This window comes from Cetorhinus maximus, chromosome 32, assembly GCF_964194155.1.
Source record: "Cetorhinus maximus chromosome 32, sCetMax3.hap1.1, whole genome shotgun sequence".
Classification (NCBI taxonomy): domain Eukaryota; kingdom Metazoa; phylum Chordata; class Chondrichthyes; order Lamniformes; family Cetorhinidae; genus Cetorhinus; species Cetorhinus maximus.
In genome coordinates this window covers 10,233,077-10,251,134 of record NC_135910.1, presented here as the reverse complement: position 1 = coordinate 10,251,134, position 18,058 = coordinate 10,233,077, and the positions used below count along the sequence as shown (strand labels likewise).

Here is an 18,058-nt window from a genome sequence, read left to right as displayed (position 1 = left end):
ATTTGAAGAACAGGGGACTTCACCCCGGTGTTCTGGCTAATATTGATGCCTCAACCAACATTGCCAAAATAGACTATCTGGTTATTATGACATTGCTGTTTGGAGCTTGCTGTGCACAAACAGGCAGCCACATTTCCCACATTACTACAGTGACTACATTGTCTGTAAAGGGTTTTGGGAAGTCATGAAAGGTGCTATATAAATGCAAGTTTTTTTTTGTACAGGCTCTCAGGGAATGGGAGCCTCTGTGGGTCAGAGACTGTGGGTTTGGAGGGGGCAGAGCCAATGAGGGTGGGGTTGGGGAGGAGGAGTTGGAGGGGACAATGCGAGAATGTTAAGACACTCCAACCTTACAAAACTTTCGCAGCTAAAGTAAAACATCACTTGCAGTGGAGTGCGATGCCCCAAACTCCACTCCGATGAAAAATACTGAACGCTGGTCCCACAGATTCAGTGTGCTCCTTGTAGAGCTCCTGCTAGAGCCCTGCAGCACATCGAGGGCTGAAATGCTTTCTTCTCCTCAGTGGCATAAACACGCTCATTAACTGCAGTGAAGATCTTAATACTTACTGGCTTACTTGATAATCACTTCAAATAGACTGCACCATAAGTATGAGAGCAAAAAGCTTTGAACAGCAGGGCAGGGGATAAAGTGCCAGTCAATTTATATCTGAACAAAAAACACTGAGGATTGTTTTTAGAAAATTTAAGGAGAAACGCAATAGCAACCACACTCGCCAGCTCAACATTGCACAAGTTTTTTTTAAAAATTCATTCTTGGGATGTGGGTGTCATTGGCAAGGCCAACAGTTATTACCCATCCCCAGTCTCTCTTCAGATGATGATGGGCTTCCTCCTCAAACCGTTGCAGTACTTTGTGAAGGTACACCTCGCAATGATGTTAAGTATGGAGTTCTAGGATTTTGGCCCAGCGATATTGAAGGTACACAACAATACCTATCCAAGTCATGGTGGTAAGTGACTTGGAGGGAAACTTGGAGGCACTGTGTTTCCACACACCTGCTCACCATGTCCTACTTGGTGGTAGAGGATAAGGATTTGGGAGGTGAGGGTCGGCGCCCGGGGAACCCGCACCCCGGGGAGGGTCGGCGCCCGGGGAACCCGCACCCCGGGGAGGGTCGGCGCCCGGGGAACCCGCACCCCGGGGAGGGTCGGCGCCCGGGGAACCCGCACCCCGGGGAGGGTCGGCGCCCGGGGAACCCGCACCCCGGGGAGGGTCGGCGCCCGGGGAACCCGCACCCCGGGGAGGGTCGGCGCCCGGGGAACCCGCACCCCGGGGAGGGTCGGCGCCCGGGGAACCCGCACCCCGGGGAGGGTCGGCGCCCGGGGAACCCGCACCCCGGGGAGGGTCGGCGCCCGGGGAACCCGCACCCCGGGGAGGGTCGGCGCCCGGGGAACCCGCACCCCGGGGAGGGTCGGCGTCTGGGGAACCCGCACCCCGGGGAGGGTCGGCGCCCGGGGAACCCGCACCCCGGGGAGGGTCGGCGTCTGGGTAACCCGCACCCCGGGGAGGGTCGGCGCCCGGGGAACCCGCACCCCGGGGAGGGTCGGCGCCCGGGGAACCCGCACCCCGGGGAGGGTCGGCGTCTGGGGAACCCACACCCCGGGGAGGGTTGGCGCCATCGGTAGGGAAAGAAAATTGTCACAAATCTGCAACTTTGTTGTTGAAGTACAGAAGGCAGGAACAACCATGTTATAAAACAACGAGTTCCAAAGAATGAGATTCGACTCGAAACGTTAACTCTATTTCACTCTCCACACATCCTACCAGACCTGCTGAGTTTTTCCAGGATTTCCTGATTTTATTTGCTCCCAGGGCAGGTACTGAAACCTGAGTTGCCAGTGATGGCAGTGGGTAAATAAACCAGATTTTTACTTATTGTGAACCCTGCTTGTCAGATTTGAAGGGACGTTGCTGGATAATGCAAAATTAGCATGAAACCAAACTAGAATTCATTAGCATTAAATTTTATTTTAAAAAACAGGGCTCCTTCTTCCTGACTCCCAGATATACGCTCAGCGGGTGTTTGGCACGTTTCGTGAAGTAAGCCTCAGTGCTGGGGGCTGGTGAGGGTTACCGTTTCTCTCAGACGCTCACCAGCTCAGAATAACCACATTATCTACAGGATCAACCAACAGTTACCGTGGAGGGCTCAGGAACACGACAGAAGCAAAGCACAATCGCTGCTCTCCACCAGAGACTGTGTCCATCGGCCTCGTTCTGGATGTGAGAGGACTTGACTTTGCTGAAGACCCTTTGCACACTGCTGCCCCCAGCTTTATTCGTTCAGTTTCGAGTACCTCCTGCTCACCGAGTCCCTGTAGAACTGGAAGATTTTCTCTGCTGCTTTCTGGCACATTGCAACACACTGCTGGAGCTATGTGAAGAGACAGGAGCATTAGCGACAGCATGCAGAATGCCTTAGTTGTCCCCCCCAGAACTCTGCACAGAGGAGGGGCCCGAGTATTTAAATACTGAATGTTGAGGAAGGAAGTGTTACCTAAATACCATCAGTGTCATGTACAGCTTGAGATTATTAGAAAATTGTACATTGAGAGGGGTGGGAAAGCAGGGACTAACTCACTCAAAGCCTTTATACAGAATTTAAAGCACAGAAAAAGGCCATTCACCATAGGTCCATGCCTGTCCACCCCCCATCTCTGAAGCCTCCTCTAGCCCTACAGCTAATATTCCCTATAACAGACCAAATAACTTTAAGTTACTCTGCGTGTGGCCGCACATAAAGGTTTGAAGGGTTCACACACTTCAATGAGTAGGCAGCACAAAACCAAAAGAGAAATTAGAAGGAATGTTGCCCTCTGAAATCTCTGCACTCCTTCAATTTTGGCCTCTTGCACTTTCCCGATTTTAGTCGCTCTACCATCGGAAGCCGTGCCTTCAGCTGCCTAGGCCCCAAGCTCCGGAATTCCCTCGTCTAACTCTCTCTTCTACTTAATGACTCTTTTTAAAACCTCCCTCTTTGACCAAATTTTTGGTCCCCCTGATATGGCTCAGTGTCAAATGTCGTTTGAAAGTGCTCCTGTGAACCCCCTTGGGATGTTTGACTACATTCAAGGCACTTTACAAACGCAAGCCATCATTGTTGTTGCTGGAGTTTGTGCTCCACACGAGCCTTTCCTGCACCCTTTATCTAACTCTGTCAACATAACCTTCTATTCCCTTCTCACTCATGTGCTTATCCAGCTTCCTCTTACATGCCTCTATGCTATTTGCCTCAAACACTCCATGAGGTAGCAAGTTCCACATTCTGACCATTCTCTGGGTAAAAGTTTCACCTGAGCTCCTTATTAAAATTATTAGTGACTATCTTATATTTGCGGCTCCTAAGTTTTGGACTTTGCACAAGTGCAAACAGCTTCTCTACATCTATCGTATCAAGCTAGTCATAATTATCAAGATCTCTATTTGGTCGCCCCTCAGCCTTCTCTTTTCTGGACAGTAGAGCCGCAGCCTGTTCAATCTTTCCTGATACTTATAACTCCTGAGTTCAGGTGTCATCCTTGTAAATTTATTTTTACACATTCACCATAAACCAACAGGGAATGTTGACATGCTCACATCTGTGCACTGAGTGTTGAGTCCACCAACTAGGGGCCAAGCAAGTTACCAGCCTTTTCAATTCACATGTCAGACCGTCTATTCTGAGAAAGCTCCTACACAGTTCACTGGGTTCAGGCAGCAACAAGCCTGCACACTTGCTAATGAAGCCCTGCGCCACACAGGCACAGTGCCTGTTGACAGCAGAAGATGGAAGTTCACACTGTGCCCAACCTCAAGGAGCAGGTGTCAGGATTCTACCCTGCAGCACTTTACAAATGATCCAGATTGTGAAGCAGCCCACGCACATGTAGATTATTAAAGAATAATTAGATCTGATAAACACTGGATCGGGAGAGACACTCACTGCAGCCATATGGAGACGAGCAAAGAATACACGATGCAAAAATAAAATGGACTCAAGACTATTTCGAATATAAAGAACAATCTCCTTGATGCCTCCTGTGGGTAAAGGCATTGCAGTATTGAGTCACGCAGACCCCCAACAGAGCCAACATTGTCTGCATGTGGCTTTCTCTGACAAACCATTTCACTGTACCACAGCTGATTAAATGCAGTGGCAATCTGGCACTGAGCCATAGAAGGCTCGGAGAGTACCAGGTTTGACCCTCCTTCTCGCTGTCCTCACTACCCTGGCCCACGTTGAACTGCCAATCTTGGTCATTGTGTCAGTAAGGTTGCTACAATTAGTCTCAGTTTCCTGGGCTCTAACACACACCCACCCTTGCTGGCAGGTGTACATGCACACGCATGTCCTAGGAGCACAGAGTGGGCCTCAGTTGTGATGCCCCCACAGTTGACTACCTCAGCCACACTTCTGGGCGCACACATGAAGGGTTCCACAGGAGATGGGAAGCAGAGGGTGGTATCTGATGTCCACAGGAATTGTATCCCTGAAAGATGAAGGGCTGCAAAAAAAAAGGGAGACAATCTGGTGATATGGCCTAGCTCCCATAACTAGATCTGTCCTGTGGCTGCTCATGGTAGCACACGGTGCTGAAGTAAAGTGGTCTTTCATCTGGTCTGTCCTTTAACCCGTAGTTCTAGTTCTCCCTGAGGGCAAGTACTCAAAATAGGCACAATTAGTGTAGAATCTTTCAGTACACAAGGAAACAATTTAACCAAACAACCTGAGCTCTCTCTCCCAAACAGGGATTTGATCCCATTCCCATTTTCTTCACTAGGGAATAAAAGGAATTGCTGATAGGGTTAGATAAAGTAGAGTGGGATGAGGCTCATGTGGGGAATAAACATAGATATGGACCAGTGTGGCCAAATGGCCTGTTTCTGTGCTGTACGTTCCATGTATTTCTACATATAATGGGAGTTTATATATTACTAGATAATAAGGATCTAAAGATATATCCACAGTGCTGCTGTTAGGGAATTGGCTCATCAACAATGAAGGAATGGTGATATATCCCAAATTTGGGTTGATGTGTGACTTGGAGGTGGTGATGTTCCCATGCACCTGCTTGAGTGTCCTTTTGGGTGATGAAGGTTGCGGGTTTGGGAGGTGTGGCTGAAGATGCCTTGGTGAGTTGTTGCGTTGCATCCTGCAGAGTGTACAAAGCGAAGCCCTGCTGTGCTGGTGGTGGAGTGAGCGGATATTTAAGGTGCCTATCAAACAGACTGTTTTGTCCTGAATGGTGTTGAGCTTCGTGAGTGCTGCTGAAGCAGGCACTTGTGTCCTGTAGGCACTTTGGGAAAGGGTTAGGTGGTGACACACTCATTGCCAGGTGACACAGACTTGATGGCACTGGTGCAGTTGGCACGTCCCTTTACTTCTCGCTGTCCGATTTATTGTAGTCACTGAGACTAATGCTGTATCCCAGGAACACTGGAGTTGCTGTCAGCGTGTCCAAGTGCAATCTGAAGAGCTACTGATAATTGAACAAACAAAATCTAAGTGGGTCATTGATTATAAAATGAATATAGCTCTGCCCTTTTATTACATGTGTCTGGATCCCTTGTATCTGTAACCTCTTGTAGTGAGTCTATGGCCATTCAGCTGAGGTAGGAAGATGATGCGGCCAGCACCAGGATGTGTCAGAACCTCCTGGGAAGAAACGAAAAGGATATGCGAGCTTTAGAAAAACATACCTCTTCGACGGAATAGGACCCTTTCGTGGACGACATCAGCAGTTGCTTCTCAACACTGTCGATGGAGAACGTGAGGACGGCAGCAGCCTCCTGAAACAAGCATACCCAGGGATTAGACAGGGGCTTCCCCTCCTAGTGAAGCTAGCATACAGGACTTTCAACTATGCCGATTAAGCCACCCGTAATTGACTGTTCTTCAGGGAAATTTTTACGTTTGTGGAACAGAAGTGCCAGCTTGGCTCCATTGGCAGCAATGTTGCCTGAATCAGAGGTGGGATTGGATGCCACCAATGTTGCCTTGAAACTGCGGGGGTGTACAGTCACACAACAATCCAGAACATACTGCACAGTGCAACACACACGTCACGCACAACGAGTGTTCCCTTTAAGATGCGCAACCGTGCAGCAATCTTAACGAGACCACGCAGTGCAACAATTGGTGGTACCCAATGTTCCCTCCAAGCTGCACACATGCACAGTCACACAGCAAAGGAAGGCAACGTGCAGGCATGTTGTCCTGTTTAAGATACAGGTGTGCTCAGCTGTACAAAATATTTTAAAGGTATCGCACATTGAAATGAACAGGCCACGCACACCAAAATTTTTTTTACAGGGGCCATTGGGTATCTTAACTGATTATGTAGTACTGAGGAGGTGCTGCACTGTCAAGAGGTGCCATCTTTCACATTAAAGCCAGGTCTGTTAAAGATCCAGTGGCATGAACTATAAGGCGGGGGAATGTTCCGGCCAGCATTTCTCCCTCAATCAATATCTCGAGAAACAGATGGCCTGATCACTCATCCGGTTCCAGGTTTTTGAGCCTTGCTGTGCTCTGTGTTTGCGACATTACAAAAGGAATCAATTAACAATAAAGGGCTTTCAGATGCCCTGAGGGTGCGATATAAATGCAAATTCCTAAATGTAACGTGGATGCATCATTTTCCAGTGCTTCCAGATTTTTAATCAGGCACATTGCCTGATGAGATTTTAACTGCCCTAGCGTTTCAGATCACTAACCTTCTCCATCTTGGTCGTTGGATCTAAAAGGATGTCTCCATTGGAGTCAATCACACACGTCACCCCGCAGAAGACGCTTTTCATCGGCAGCCCGGCATCCATCAGTGCCATGCAGGCTGCATTCAGGCAGCAAGAGAGCAGCTATTCCAGTCAGTTAAGGATCTCCCAGGTGGTGACATGCAGAGGGGGGGGTACCAAAAAGACAGAAAGGACACGGACGGAAGTGTCAAACGCTGTAAATCGGCTTCACTGTTGTGGGTTCGTTCGCCTTCCACCTTGCGCCACAAAGACTGGGCCACAGAGAATATTTGTCAGGTTTCTCACCCGTCAAATGTGGCAAGCTGCAAAATGAAAGCTGTGCAGATGTGTCAGCTGTGCCTCAGTGGGCAGCACGCTCACCCACGTCGCAAGATTGTGGATTCAAGTCACAACCCAGAGACCCGAGGACAAAACCCAGCACTGAGAGAGCACTGCCCTGTCGGAGGTGCTGTCTTTCGGATGGGGCGTTAAAGTAAGGTCTTCTCTGTCGTAAAAGATCCCACTGCACCATTTTGAAGAAAAGAGGAGTTCCCCTGGAGACCTGGCCACCATTTAGCCAACAATAGAACAGGTTACCTGGTTATCACATCGATGTTTGAGGGGCCATGTTGTTAAATTGGTTGCACAACAGGAAATATATTTCAAAAGGGACTATATTGGCACTTTGGAGTGTCCCGAGGTTATGAAAGGCACTATATAAATGTATGTGCATTCATTCTTTCATTCAGATATTTTGTTTGCTTCAATCTGAAAATTCCATCCCACAAAATCAACCCAAGTCACAGATTCCCAGAGCAACTGTGACATGACATTGCAGTGTGAGGCGCTCCACAGTAGAATAGCATATAAACAGCCAGCAACATTCTAATAACAAGGCCACTGGTTTAGTTTTGATAGGTAATAAAAAAGGACAAAGTCATGGAATGTAGCCTCCAAGACTTGTAAATTCTGTGCATTAAGATTTGAACACAAAACACCCCGAAGCACTGTGCAACCAATTAAATGTTTTTGAACTCTAGTCACTGCTGTAATATAGGAAACATGGCAACCAATTTGTGTACAGCAAGCTCCCACAAACAACGTGATAATGACATGATAATCCTTTTTTCTAAATATTGATTGAGGGCTAAGTATTGGGCAAGACACCACAGATAACTACCCTGCTCTTCTTCAAAATAGTGCCATTTTACATCAACCTGAGGGGGCAGATGCAGCATCGGCTTAATGTCCTATTTAAAAGACAGCACCGCCAACAAAGCAGCGCTCACTTGGTACTGCACTGGAGTATCAGACTTGATTTTTGTGTTCATGTCCTGTAGCGGGACTTAAACCCACAACCTTTTGACTCACAGGCAAGAGAGCTACCTACTGAACCATAGCCCACCCACAGTTGCTAGGAAGTAGTGGCTCTGGCTGGTAAACCCTGCCACTGCTTTGGTGCAAAACGTCCACATTCTGAGCTTCACAACCAGCGATCCTGTTTTGTGAATCTCCTTGGCTGCCAGAGTGCGTCTGCCATCCTCACACCACAGTGTGCAGCTACATCTCCTGATTTGCAATCAGCACCTAACCTCACATTGCAGTCAGCCTGTCAGAGCTCTTAGCCCCTCCTAAGCTCCATTGCCATGGGACACCAGCAAATTGCAGCCTGCTCGTACACAGGAGCGCCGTACTGCATCGGCATCAAATATGGGCAGAGGCAATGTGGGCAAAGGAACATTTGGTAGTGAGTCTGTCTCCTCACCAGCCTCCCAACTTCCACACTCCCAACTTCAGCTCATCCAAAATCTGCTGTCCGTATCTTGTTCATCCATCGCCTGTGTTTACTGATCTACATTGGATTTAAAATTCTCATCCTGATGTCCAAATCCTTGCCCCTCCCCATCTGTCACTTCTTCCAGCCCTACAACCCTCCAAGATCTCTGCACACCTCTTAATTCTGGACTACTGTGCAGCTCTGGCTTCCTTTGCCCACTGGGAATTGCACCGTCAGCTGCCTGATCCCTAAACTCTGGAATTCCCTCCCTCCACTTCTCCGCCTTTGTCCTGACCAAATCCTGTCCTAATGTCTCCTTAACTGGCGTTAAATTTTGTCTGATAAGGCGCTTGTCAAGTGCCTTGTAACATTAAAAGCACCTTATAAATCCAAGCTGCTATTGTCTACACAGCATTTGCACCCCTCAAGCTGTCATGGGTGCTTGTAACATGAGGCTGAGTTTAGTAAACAAGTTGCAAAACCCTTTGAAATCATTTGTTTCCTTCACTTTTTAAAAAAAAAACACAATCCCGAAACAATTTGTTATGGATTGTTTCAAAATATATGGGATTATTTAAAACAGATAATGGGATCAGGATAAAAAGCACTTACACCCTCTTCTTTCATGAGTCACTAGCTACCAAAATGGAACAGCAGGTGAATCATAATTTCTGGCCTCTTTTGCTGATAGGGAATTAAATATATATATATAATATATATACACACACATTAAAATATGTGCAATCATACACAAGACTGGAAAAGACTCCCCTGCAGTTGACACAAACATCAGGAGAAGCAGCTTCTGCACTAATGGGGTCCTCCAGAAGGGTGAGCAGGGACCTGACATCTTGTTCTCCTACACAAATAAACAGGTAGTTTAAGACTATAATGATCAGGTAATCAATCTCTGGGTTTTTTTTTATTGTCAATTGATGGGCAATTATTGATCAAGGCTCCAGGGAAAACTCCCCTGCTCCTCTTCAAAATAGATCTTTTGCATCCACCTGAGAGGGGCTTCATTTTAATGTCTCATTCGAAAGATGCCACCTGCGACAGCACAGCACTGAAGTGCCAGCCTTGCTTATGTGCTCAAGTCACTAGAGTGGGACTCAAGCCCACAACCTATTGACTCAGGGATGAGTGTGCTATCCACTGTGCCATGGCTTATAGGTTTCATGTACAATTAGGGTACTCCCCAATGTCCTGGCCAATATTTATCCCTCAACAACATCCCTAAAAGATGACGTTTGTGGGACCCTGCTGCATATGGGATCTTACTATGTAGAATCAGCTGCCACGTTTCCTACATTACAACAGTCTCAGCACTTCAGAAAGCACTTCATTGACTGTAAAGCGCTTTGGGGAGCCATGAGGTTGTGATGGACACAGTTTAAGTGTAATGATGGACTTTTCAAAGTTGGAGACTGCCTGGCTGGTAGACCTATCACTGCTGTCAGGATACAGATCCAGAGTCATGGATGACTTGCAGTACGACTGTGATGGATGAGCGTGGGTGGAGAGCAGTCAGGATGGTGGCTTCACACGTGTTTCGAATCATCTGCTCCTTGCTCTTCTCAGCGACACCTTTCAGCAAACAAAGAAAAAGGCCCGAGTGAATCATGAGGCTGGAAAAGACACCTAAAACAAATCTGTAAAATCCAACAACCATGTCTCACAAACAAACTCACGATTGAAAGGGAAGCATCAGGAAGGTGAACACCAACAGGAGTACAGAGGTTAACTTTGCCCAAAACTTGACTCATCATTCTGGGATGAGCAGGAAAATATCAACCCACTTGTTAGTGAGTTACAGTAGCCCCACTTTATATTTTTTTTAAAACCCCACATTTCTGTATGTGGGACCACCCCACCCTCCTCCATAAATACTGATCTAATCCCAGGGATGTGCAGCAAGTTATTGCTAAGCTAGAACCTTCAATTAATATTTGGAACTTTTTTTAAGCAGCGAGCGCTTAGGATCTGGAATGCATTGCCCAAGAGACCGGCGTAAAAGAAAAATACTGCGGATGCTGGAAATCTGAAATAAAACCAGAAAATGCTGGAAATACACAGCAGGCTTAACAGCATCTGTGAAGCGAGAAACGTTAATGTTTCGAGTCTGTATGACCCTTCTTCAGAGCTAAACAGAAATAGAAATGTGATGAAATTTAAGACTGGTGGTTAGGATCCGGAATGCACTGCCTGAGAGTATGGCAGTTAGGATCTGGAATACACTGCCTGAGCGAGTGGTGGAAGAAGATTCAATTATGGCTTTCAAAAAGGGAATTGGATAAATATCTGAAGAGAAAAAAAAAATTGCAGGACTACAGAGTAATGGGCAGGAGAGTGCTAGCTGAGTTGCTCCTGCAGGGAGCCAACATGCACTTGGCAGGCTGAATGGCCTCCTTCTGTGCTAGCATCATAAAATGGTTATATCTTATTTGGCTCCCACCATCAAAACATTTTGCGCCCAATTCCACCCGATATCCTTGTCACTCAATCGGGCTAAATCAAACAGTGTGCTACCTCGAATCCCTAGGCTGAGTTTCAACCTCCATGTCCTACCCAAACCTAAAGCATTTCATTTGTACCTCTGCAACTTTGTTAACATCACCTACCTCCCACATCACCGCAGTGCTATTAATATCCGTAATGATCGAATGTTTGTGGTGATTTTTTAAAATTCCCAACATTCCTTTACTTTAACATACTGACAGACTATATGAGGGGGAAAAGGGGAATTGAATTTGTCTCTATACATGAAGAACAGGTCTAGGGAACAGAATAAGCATTTGGCCCAAGCATTACTGCACTATAAGCAAAGCTTGTAGCACAGAGCCACAGGCTGAAATGATTATAAGCTGCAGCCTCAGTTCAACATGCAAACCACACTACATAAGCACAGCCCACAGTGGTATTATAGCACAAGAATAGAACCAGGTCCCCTTTACCCTTGGATTGACTGAGGGGCAGAAGCAATGCAGCCACCTGAGGGCCTGAAGGCCGGGAGCTGGTCACTGCAGGACTTATGCTGTTCTCCAATATCAGAGAGCGCTTCTGGAGTAGGCGAAGCCTGGGAACCTAGGCTGTGTTACTTGCATGTCATTTAATATAAATGGAAGACCAAATCAGTCACTGTAATAAAGCTTGTTATTATAAAAAGCGCTCGTGCATGAATCATAATCAGAATTGTCACCAGACTAAAAACTTTGTTGCACTAGTTACTTCTAAGAATTCAGCTAATACCTATGCATGCTTTCAGTGTCTTCAGCCACACCCTAAACCGCTACAATCCCTCACTGAACTCCCAAGCTCCACCCCATGTGAGCTCTAACTTACTTAAAAAAAAAACTCCACCAGTGCTTTGTATCCTGCGCTGCATCCACTGCTCCGTTGCCTCTTCGCTCACTGAACCTCCACTGGCTCCTTGATGCACAACACAGTGACTTCAAAACTTCTTGCCCTTTATACGAGGCTTAGTGGCCTCTTTCCCCACTTCTGCAGCCTGTTCTCTCCTGACAGTCCTCCGACTTCTAATCTCACATGTACCTCTTCCAGCTGTTCAGCAATCTCAGTTCCACTCTCTCAAACTCCCTCCCTCCCTACTCCCATTTTCCTCTTTCATCCCCCTTAAAAAAAACTTCCCCAACACAATTTTATTTTGGACCTGTTTTCGGCTGTTCAGTTCACTGGACTGTTCGGTGTCCCCCATCACGCCCCCGCCCCGCTTTTTTTGCATTAACCTCTTGTAGTGCATCAATTTAAAAACCAGGATGTACAACACGTTCCACTCTAATCGGGATGCTGCCAGAGAGCCCCAGGCAAGGGGAACCCTCTGCTGCCACCATGCATTGTTGTGTGTGAACTACAATGAACTGCAGCAAACAACTTGCAGGAGAAGAGTTAACGGCAATCTTAACACCAGAGAACTGTTCCCAATTCAGAAATTGTCTAAAGGAACTGTACAGTATTTTCAAGTATTAAAAAAAAATCAACACACCTTAGACTTCTCATGGAAAGAGTCCCATTGGGAGAAAATGACCCACCACCCTCCTCCGCCCTAAGACCACTGCAATCCACCCAGTCCCTAAAACACTCCAGTGCCCATGTAATAACCTCCAACAACCCTCCTTGTAACAACCCCACACCTCAGCAATCATCTTCATCCCCACAACCCTATGGACCTCTGGTCTCTGGAATTCAGAAGAATTGGAGGTGACCTCATCGAAACATATAAGAATCTGAGTGGGCTTGACAGGGTAGGTGCTGAGGGGATGCTTTCCCCTGGCTGGAGGGTTTACAGCTAAGGGTCATAGTCTCAGGGTAAGGGGGACCCCCATTTCAAACTGAGCTGAGGAGAGGCTTTTTCACTCAGAGGGTTGTGAATCTTTGCAACTATCTATCTGAGAGCTGCGGATGCTCAGTCACTGAGGAAATTCAAGGTTGAGCTCGATATAGACTCTAAAGGAATCGAGGGATATAAGGATTGGGCAGGACAACGGATTTGAGATTGAGGATCAGCCATCATCTTATTAAATGGAGGAGCAGGCGCGAGGGACCAAAGCGCCTGCTCCTGTATCTTATGGCCTTAGCCTGTGATGTGCTCCTTACATCCTTCCGGTATCTCAGCATCCTTATTCATCCCGCAACTCTCACCTAACCTCCCTGCGACCTTCAACAACACTCCTTTATCCCTCCGCAACTCCACAGAGCCTTCACCCAGTAACCTTACTGAAACTCTCCCCCAACACAGTCTCTCTGAAGCTCATCACTTACTTGGTAACCCAACCTTTGGCTTCAGGATGACATCCAGCGTGGCCTTGTCGAAGATCTCTTTGCTGACTTTCACCTCCGCTGGCCCATACACAGCAGCCAGGACTGTTGTATCCCCTGAGGTTTAAAAGAAAAATGCCCAAAAGGTTGGAAGCATATGTCAGCCACTGTTTAGTGGGAATATTGCGGCAGGGGACGAGATGTTTTTAAACCCAGTCGCTGCTTCACCAATCGCCAGAGTGTTTGATTAATATAATTAGTTCCTCTTTTTAATTAAACCATTGTACAATACTTCCAAGATAAAGACTGGCATTTAAGTAGCACCTTTCGTGACTACAGGGCATCTCAATGCATCTTAGTCATTTTTGAAGTGCAGCCACTGTTTTAATGTTGAAAGCACGGCAGTCACAAATTGTGCACAGCAAGCTCCCACAAACAGAGAGTAGGAATAAACGGGTCATTGTCAGGTTGGCAGGCGGTGACTAGTGGGGTACTGCAGGGATCAGTGCATGGGCCCCAGCTGTTCACAATCTGTATCAATGATTTGGATGTGGGGACCAAATGTAATGTTTCTAAGTTTACTGATGACGCAAAACTAGGTGGGAATGTGAGTTGTGAGGAGGATGCCAGGAGGCCTCGAGGTGATTTAGACAGGCTATTTGATTGGGCAAAAACGTGGCAGATAGACTATAGTGTGGAAAAATGTGAAGTTATCCACTTTGGTAGGAAAAACAGAAATACAGGGTTTTTCTTAAATGGTGACAGATTGGGAAGTGATGATGTCCAAAGGGACCTGGGTGTCCTTGTTTATAAGTCACTGAAAATTAACATTCAGGTGCAGCAAGCAATTAGGAAGGCAAATGGTATGTTGGCCTTTATTGCAACACGATTTGAGTGCAGGAGTAAAGTTGTCTTGCTGCAATTGTATAGAGCCTTGGTGAAAGCACACCTGAAGTGTTGTGTACAGTTTTGGACTCCTTACCCAAGCAAGGATATACTGGCTATACAAGGAGTGCAGCAAAGGTCCACCAGACTGACCCTTGGGATGGCAGGATTGTCCTTTGTGAAGAGATTGAGGAGACTGGGCCTGTATTCTCTGGGGTTTAGAAAAATGAGAGGTGATCTCGTTAAAGCACATAGAATTCTTACAGAACTCGACAGGGTAGATGCAGGAAGCAGGTTTCCCCTGGCTGGGGGATCGAGAACCAGGGGACACAGTCTCAGAATAAGGCATAAGCCATTTAGGACTGCGATGAGGAGGAATTTCTTCACTCAGAGGGTGGTGAATGTTTGGAATTCTCTACTCAAGAAGGCTGTTGAGGCTCAGTCGTTGCGAACATTAAAGACAGAGATATATGGATTTCTGGATTACTGCTGAAAGAAAAGAGACATGCTGTCAAAGCTTTTCGTCTTGCACTCATCAGGACAGGTTTACAAGAATACCAAATCTCAAATGGAACAACAATTTGTACTGCATGATAAGAGGGTGCTGATTGGTTGGCAAGTAGAATCTGATTGATAGAGGCACTGCCATGGAGAATGCACCAGGGAACAGTTAACTGCCAAGATTTGTTTAAATTCAAAGCAAGCAGGTCAACTCTGATTGATACAGTAATGCAGGGAGAGGTGAAGCAATGGGTTCACCGGTATATGGGACTGGTACAGAGTTATGGGGAAAGAGCAAGGCATTGGGATTAGTTTGAGATTGACAGAGAGGCAGTGGGATTGATACAGAGCTTTGGGGAGACAGCAGGGCAGTTGGATTAGTTTGAAATTGATACAAGGCTAAGGGAAGAGAGTGGAGCAGGGGATTAGATTGAAATTGATACAGGACTACAGAGGAAAGAGAGAGAGTGGAGCAATGGGGTTAGTTTGGGATTATTACTGGATTATGGGAGGAATGAATAATGGGATAGTTTGAAATTAATACAGGGCCAAGGGGAGAGAACGGAGTAATGGGGTTGGTTTAAGATTGTTACAGGGCTATGCAAGGAATGAATAATGAGATTAGTTTCAAATTGATACAGGGCTACAGAGAGAGTGCGGGGATTAGTTGAGGATTGATAGTTAGGCAGTGGGATTATGTGGAATTGATACAGAGCTATGGAGAGACAGCAGGGCAGTTGGATTAGTTTGGGATTGATACAAGGCCAGGGGGAGAGAGTGGGGTAAGGAATTAGTTTGAAATTGATATTGAACTATGGGGGGGGGAGGTGGGGGGGAAGTGAAGCAGTGGGGTTAGATTGGGATTTTTATAGGGCTGTGGGAGGAATGAAGAATGGGATCATTTGAAATTAATACAGTGAGATTGGTTTGAGACTGATACAGGACTGGGGGGGTGGAAATGAATAATGGGATTTATACAGGGCAAAGACCATAAGACAAAGGAGCAGAAATTAGGCCATTCGGCCCATCGAGTCTGTTCTGCCATTCAATCATGGCTGATAAGTCTCTCAACCCCATTCTCCCGCCTTCTCCCTTTGAAAAGAGTGGATCAGTGGGATAAATCTGGGATTGATACAGAGCAATGAACAATTAGATGAGTTTTAAATTGACACAAAACTATGGAGAGGACACAGGGATTAGATGGAGAGGCACCGGGACTGATACTAGTCATTGGGGTGAGTGGAGCCACCAGTTGATTCCCTACCCCGTGCCGGCCATGGAGCGAACGGCTAACACCCACCTTGCGTGAAGCAGGCCGAGCCATCAGGCCTGGAGAGAAGGCTGTGCTCACAGCAGAAAGGCCGCAATTGCTGCTGGCTCTCCGCGCCGGGCTCTTCCATCCCTAGCAACCAGCACCCGCAACGCCGCCAGGAACCTCAGGCCTCCACTGACTGACAGCGGCCCCCACCAATCCGGCGCAAGCACCTCGCCGTTTCAGCCAATCATCATCAAGGGGGAGGCGGGCCATAACAACCACGTCGCATCCGTGGAGCGTGCGCCTCCCGAAAGACCCCTTTCTATAGGCGCCTTATTCCTCGCCTTTACTCAACGACGGTGATAAAGCGCGTTGATTTAAATATTACCGCGTTGCAATGTATTTGCTGTGGTGCGGTCTGTGAGGTAGCAGCTTGGGATTCATCGGGATTGGCCTCTGAGGGCGGCGATATTTACGGGACAGGCGGCGGCTGGACAGACAGCAAAGATGGCGGTGGTTGTCAGGCGCCTGGGCGGGAGATGGAGTGGCCTCTGGAGGAGCCGCGTCTCTCGGGCCCGGTTCCCCCTCACCGGGGCTCAGCGTGCCCTGTCCACCAATGTAAGTAACTTCCTGCAGCCTGACCAAGGGGGGAAATGTTCCTGTCCGTACCCGGGGGCTGAGGCTGCAGACAACTGGTAGCTGATTGGTCGGGTGAGGGGGCCCGGCTTTAATATCTAAACATAGAATCAGAACTTTACTATGTATGTACTGATTCATAACTTAACAGTTTATTATACGGATTGCTCCATAACAACGTATAAAACATCTTTACACTGTTACTGCTTCATAACTGATTTATAATTCATCACTATACTCTACTGGTTTTCATAACCTAACTTGTAATAACTTTACTGTTTACTGACTGCTTAATATAACTTACAATTCATAATTTTACTCTTTACTGCTTCATAATTTAATGTATCATAGCCTTATTATGCTTACTGATTGCTCCATAACAACGTATAAATCATAACTTTACACTGTTCACTGCTTCATTACTGATTTATAATTCATCACTATAGTCTTTTTACTAATTTTCATAACCTAACATGTAACAACTTGACTGTTTACTGACTGCTTAATAACTTAGACTTCATAATTTTATTTATTACTGCTTCATAACTTAATGTATCACAACTTTGCTATGCTTACTGATTACTTCATAACTTAACTTTTAAATCATAACTTTACTGTATTCATATCTTAACTTAGATATATCAACTTTACTCTTCATTACTTCATAACTTATAATTCATGACTTTGATCTCTGTTCACTGCTTCATAACTTATCAATCATATTACTGTATGTTTACTGATTGCTTAATAACTTATAAATTATAACTACTCACTGATTTTTTTCATAATTTATAAATTATAACATTACTATGTGTTTATTAATTGTTTGATAACTTATATTTTTTAACATTGTTTTATGTTTATATTTGTATAGGGTATGATGTAATGATTACTTTAGTAGACTGGTAATCAACCTGTTGGATTTGTACTAATAATTTGAGACATGAGTCAAACCCACAAGGGCAGTTGGGGAATTTTAATTCTGTATATTTTTAAATATTTGTTCATGTGAGTGTCATTGGCAAGACCAGTATTTGTTTGCTGTTCCTAATTGCCCTTGAGAAGGTGATGCTGCTTTCTTGAACCACTTCAGTGTGTGAGGTGTGCGCACAGCAACAGTGCTGTTAGGTAGGAAGTTCCAGGATTTTGATGAGGAACGGTGAGATATGTCCAAGTCAGGATGGTGTGTGAATTGGAGGAGAACTTGGATATGATGGTGTTCTCATGCACTGTCAGCCATTGTTATACTCTTCTGAAACTGTCAGTAAATTTTGGAGTCAGCACATGAGCAGTTAAATGTGGATCTGGAAGTTTCTGTCAGTGATTCAACGCTTCTCCACAGGTCAGGCTGTTGAAGTACCCACCGTTTTCATGCAATAAGGGATCACTGAACTGATGAGAACATGCCCATTTGTGCTATTAATCTCGCTACAAAAACCTTTAAAAGATAACATTAGACAAGTTGATGGAATGGGCAGACACGATTAAA

General features: G+C 46.2%; 2 protein-coding genes across 2 annotated transcripts in view; one reads left to right on the top strand and one right to left on the bottom strand.

Moving 5' to 3' along the window:
• Positions 1-1,973: 1,973 nt before the first annotated feature.
• On the bottom strand, positions 1,974-16,455 carry exosc5 (exosome component 5). The gene is made up of 6 exons (XM_078533308.1): positions 15,979-16,455; positions 13,296-13,409; positions 9,982-10,103; positions 6,722-6,862; positions 5,705-5,794; positions 1,974-2,399 (listed from the first exon to the last, which is right to left on the bottom strand). Exons 1-6 carry the CDS (start codon positions 16,076-16,078, stop codon positions 2,301-2,303), a joined length of 666 nt encoding a protein of 221 aa, XP_078389434.1. The 5' UTR covers positions 16,079-16,455; the 3' UTR covers positions 1,974-2,300.
• bckdha (branched chain keto acid dehydrogenase E1 subunit alpha) overlaps positions 16,429-18,058 on the top strand; it is a 44,066-nt gene continuing 42,436 nt past the window's right edge. Inside the window, exon 1 of the mRNA XM_078533289.1 lies at positions 16,429-16,551. Coding sequence (XP_078389415.1) covers positions 16,441-16,551 — 111 coding nt within the window. The 5' untranslated portion in view covers positions 16,429-16,440. The remainder of the gene's footprint in view (positions 16,552-18,058) is intronic.